This window comes from Sinocyclocheilus grahami, unplaced genomic scaffold (assembly GCF_001515645.1).
Source record: "Sinocyclocheilus grahami isolate Dianchi unplaced genomic scaffold, SAMN03320097.WGS_v1.1 scaffold471.1, whole genome shotgun sequence".
Taxonomy (NCBI): domain Eukaryota; kingdom Metazoa; phylum Chordata; class Actinopteri; order Cypriniformes; family Cyprinidae; genus Sinocyclocheilus; species Sinocyclocheilus grahami.
The window spans coordinates 710,094-715,185 of NW_015505650.1; the positions used below are offsets into that span (position 1 = coordinate 710,094).

Here is a 5,092-nt window from a genome sequence, read left to right on the forward strand (position 1 = left end):
AGAAATGTGGTTAGAGTGGGTGTTATATAGTGAGTGAGGTGATTAGAAACAGCTGTGTGCAATCATGCAGTGTGCAAATCGTGCAAAGAATGATGGGATATGTAGTCCGGGGTGCTATGCAACAGTTTGTGTTGTGCGAGAGTCAATGAAATGGAAAGGGTGACCTCTGGTGGTGAATAAACGGAAGTCCATGGACTGAATTTGTGACACCATTATATTACTATTATGTTTATGTTTTCAACATAAACTAATTCTAAAGCTTGTAAGATGATGAACTGCATTTTAAGCATTTTACTCCAAAATCATCAGGTATATCAGCAAGCTTCATTTTGTTTGATGGACATGGACATAGACAGGACCCTTGAAAAGCGGTGGGTTTGGTTAACTAACCTCTGTTGTAAGGACAACTGAGACACAGCTGCACATTCGAGAACAGTCCTTCAGTTTTTGTCAACTAAACATAAAATTAACTGTGATTCTTTACTCTTTATTCTATTCTTTATACTGTTGTCTCTGTTCTATTAATATTTTGGCTTTGTTCTTTATTTCTATATTTCTTGCACCAAAAAACAAATGTAATATTTTTTGCTGGCTGATTTAACACAGAATGACCCATCTTAATGATTGTTTCTGTTATCTCTACTCAGTGGTATTGTCTCTGTTCTGTCCATATTTGTCCATAATTAGTGAGCAGTCTGTGGACACTCCAGGAACATTTACAGGAAAACACATGTCATCTAATATGAGGTAAAACATTTATGTCTAGATATAAAGATATCTGTCCCTTTTACTCATCTAATGTATGTTGTAATCTAGTATTTTATACTTTCAGTCGTGACTCTCAACTGGTCCAAAGCAGATTCAAATCAAATCTGCTGAGTAAGTTTGAGCATCTGTATGAAGGAACAGCGACGCAGGGAAACCCAACTCTCCTGAATGAGATCTACACAGAGCTCTACATCACAGAGAGTGAGAGTGGAGAGATTAATAATGAGCATGAGGTGAGACAGATTGAGACACAATCCAGGAGAGCAGCAACAGAGGACACAGCAATCAAATGCAATGACATCTTTAGAGCTTTACCTGGACAAGACAAAGCCATCAGAACTGTGCTGACAAAGGGAGTCGCTGGCATTGGAAAAACAGTCTCTGTGCAGAAGTTCATTGTGGACTGGGCTGAAGGGAAAGAGAATCAGGACGTCCAGCTCATATTTCCACTTCCTTTCAGAGAAATCAACCTGATGAAGGACAAAACACTCAGTCTTTCTGATCTTCTTCATGTATTTTTCCCTGAAACCAAAGAAATGGAAATATCCAGTGATAAATATAAAGTGCTGTTCATCTTTGATGGTCTGGATGAGTGTCGTCTGTCTCTGGACTTTAAGAGTAAAGTGAAACTGTGTAATATATCTGAATCAGTCTCAGTGGATGTGCTGCTGATGAACCTCATTGTGGGGAATCTGCTTCCCTCTGTTCTCATCTGGATCACCTCCAGACCAGCAACAGCTGATCTCGTCCCCTCTGAGTATGTCCATCGAGTGACAGAGGTACGAGGCTTCAATGACCCACAGAAGGAGGAATACTTAATGAAGAGGATCAGTGATCAGAGTCTGGCCAACAGGATCATCTCACACCTGAAGTCATCAAGGAGCCTCTACATCATGTGCCACATCCCAGTGTTCTGCTGGATCTCAGCCGCTGTTCTCGAGAAGATGTTGAGTCCAGCAGAGAGTGGAGAGATGCCCAAGACTCTCACTCAGATGTACGAGCTGCTGATGAACCTCATTGTGGGGAATCTGCTTCCCTCTGCTCTCATCTGGATCACCTCCAGACCAGCAGCAGCTGATCTCGTCCCCTCTGAGTGCGTCCATCGAGTGACAGAGGTACGAGGCTTCAGTGAGCCACAGAAGCAGGAATACTTAAGGAAGAGAATCAGAGATCAGAGTCTGGCCAATACAATCATCTCCAGATCTTCAGAGAGGAGTTGGGCTTGTTTCAGGGGAAAGTCTTCTGCTTTGTTCATCTGAGCATCCAGGAACATCTAGCAGCTCTATATGCACACCTCTCCTTTACAAAGAACTACATAAATGTGTTTGACCAAACTGAACAAAGTGTGTTATCTAAATTTGTAAACTGGCTTAAATATCATTCAGTATCTGAGCTGCATAAGAGAGTCGTAGATGTAGCTTTACGAAGTAAAAATGGACATTTAGACCTTTTCCTGCATTTTCTTCTGGGTCTCTCATTGGAGTCCAATCAGACTCTCTTACGAGAACTAGTGACACAGACAGGAAGCTGCTCCTACAACAAAGAGGAAACAGTTGAGTTCATCAAACAGAAGATCAGGGAGAATCACTCTTCAGAGAGATCCATCAATCTCTTCCACTGTCTGAATGAACTGGGAGATGATTCACTGATGCAGGAGATCCAGGATTATCTGAGATCTGGACAAATAGGAGAAACCAAACTCTCCTCTTCACAGTGGTCAGCTCTGGTTTATGTGCTGCTGACATCAGAGCAGATGATGGACGAGTTTAATCTGAAACAGTTTATTGGAGCCCAAAATACAGCAGATGAAGTTCTTCAGAAGCTGCTGCCTGTAATTAAAGAATCCAGATCAGTTCAGTAAGTCACACTGACAACACTCACTACACTGATAAAACATGATCACATTTAGCACTTTAGCATGTACTTTCTTACCAAAGCAGTAAAAGGAAAAATGATATATCATTTATGTCAGTGTTTCCTGAACTGAGAGACTGAAGAGTGTCATTGTTCTCTACAGGTTGAGTGATTGTGGAGTCACAGATGAAGGTTGTGCTGCTCTGGCTTCAGCTCTGAGATCAAACCCCTCACACCTGAGAGAACTGGATCTGACTGGAAATAAACTAGAAGCGTCAGGAGTCAAGCTGCTCTCTGATGGACTGAAGGATCCTCGCTGTAAACTGGAAACACTGAGGTAAGATTATATAAATGTGTCGACATCCTCTCCCAATTTTTTCTATGGTCAATAATGAATAAAATAAACACAAAAACTAAATAAAAATCTAAAATGTGTGTGTTGAAGATTATTTTGTTTAGTCTTCATTAGATTCATTCAAAAGTTTTTGACAGTTTTATTATGCAAGCATTGTTCTCAATATATGCACACGTGTGAATTGGATTTGTGTGTGTGTGTGTGTGTGTGTGTGTATTTAAAATCCTGGTCCATCATACTTTTTAGCAAATCAGATGTGAGCTTATCTTTCAACCAATCATAACCCGCTGAGAGTACAGGACTCAAAGAGCACAGATTTGTGCACCATATACGCAATATGACTAAACGCCTTCTCTTGCAGACTCTATTTTGGCAGAGAGGTACATAAATTACTTACTCAATCTGCTCCATCCTTAATTGGACCTAAGGCCCATAAATAAATTACATAACCAAAATAAAAAGATTGCTGCTCACGAGTCATTCTGACTAGACACATAGCCAACATAGTTGCTTTAGTTTTCCCCAGATTTATATTGCACATGAGAAACACATAACTATGTTCCTCAGGCTATACAGTATGTTCTAATCACTCAAATTTCAATTATCATATGATCATATGGATAACTAAGCCAACTGCACTGAATATCTACATCAACTTTCCAAATTATTTAATTTCAGTCTTCCATAATGTACCTTCTCAACATCAAGTGAATTAATGTGTTAACAGACCATTACACTGGAGAGCATGAATCCTGGGAACATAGGACCCCGTTTTATATGTTGATTACTTGCATATAAATCTGCTGAAAACACAAGAAGCCACTAATGTTCATCAGATTGCATAATTCAGTGGAAAAAGAATAGTGATGATTCTGTCTGAAGAAATATATGAAGTAAATGTTTAAATTAGGGCTGTCAGTCGATTCAAATTATTAATCTAATTAATTAACATGATGTTTCGATTAATTAATCGCAAAACAAATTTGACACCGAAAATACCCACAAAAGGTTATTTAAAGATAATTTAGTCAAATGAAAAAGTACCAAGTAGACAATACAAATTGTAGCTTTAGAAATATTTTATTTTTTGATTCAACAAAAAAAAAAAAATAAAAATAAAAAATATTACACAAACATTTAGGCTACAACAGCCTAACAAACTATGGAATTGTAATGGGGCTGACGAGACGTGAGACGTGCGGATCCATATGCAAGCTTTATTGAAACGAAGACAGAGACGTGGTCATGAAACAGGCATGGGTCAGATGAGGGCAAACAGGTATATGGTGGGCAAAACACAAGAATAGTCCTAGGGCTAGAGCAGGTCGACGATCGGCAGACAGAATCAAAAGGGGCAAGACAAAAGGGGTGAATCCAGGGAACCAGGCGAAGATCAGAAACCGAGAAGGCTAAGGCTAAGGCTAAGGCAAATGACTAGGGCTAAGGCTAAGGAGAAATGACTAGGGCTAAGGCTAAGGCAATGACAAGGGCTCCGTAAAGTAGCTATCTCTAGGGGAGTGATAAATGCTGAAACAATACTCGGCAGAGGGAAGGGATAAGAGTGAGTGTTATATAGTGAGGGAGTGATATGAAACAGCTGGGTGCAATCAGTGTAAACAGGTGTGTGCAATTCGTGCTGAGTGCAATCAGTGCAATGCATGATGGGAAATGTAGTCCGGGGTGATGTGCAACAGTGTGTAGTGCGAGAGTCAATGAAATGGAAAGTTCATGGACCGGATTCGTGACACAGAGGGTGTAAATAAAAAACGAAATCTTTTTTGTGAAAAGGTAAAAAATCCTTGACTAACATTATAAGTGGATTGCAAGAGTAAAATAAAATAAAAATAAAATAAAATAGCTGCTCTTAAGACTTACAACTGATTTAAAATTGAATTTGCGCACAAAATATCTGGATCCTGGTTGTGACTGTAATGTACAATCTGTGCAAATACAAAACCTCCTTGGTGACTGATTTCCATTTCGTGACAGGTCGAATGTGCGTTTCTAGGCACCACCACCACGCAAGGAGCTGAAGCGAGCACCGCCACTTCGGAAGGTTCTGCAGCACACGCCGCCACCTCTGGAGAAACTACAGCGGGCACCATCGCTTCGGGG

The 5,092-nt window shown here is 40.1% G+C and overlaps 1 protein-coding gene across 1 annotated transcript in view; it reads left to right on the plus strand.

Annotated features, from left to right (window-relative positions):
* LOC107553362 (NACHT, LRR and PYD domains-containing protein 12-like) overlaps nucleotides 1-5,092 on the plus strand; it is a 117,199-nt gene that overhangs the window by 4,991 nt on the left and 107,116 nt on the right. Inside the window, exons 4-7 of the mRNA XM_016235569.1 lie at nucleotides 688-747; nucleotides 833-1,900; nucleotides 1,939-2,625; nucleotides 2,786-2,959. Coding sequence (XP_016091055.1) covers nucleotides 688-747; nucleotides 833-1,900; nucleotides 1,939-2,625; nucleotides 2,786-2,959 — 1,989 coding nt within the window. The remainder of the gene's footprint in view (nucleotides 1-687; nucleotides 748-832; nucleotides 1,901-1,938; nucleotides 2,626-2,785; nucleotides 2,960-5,092) is intronic.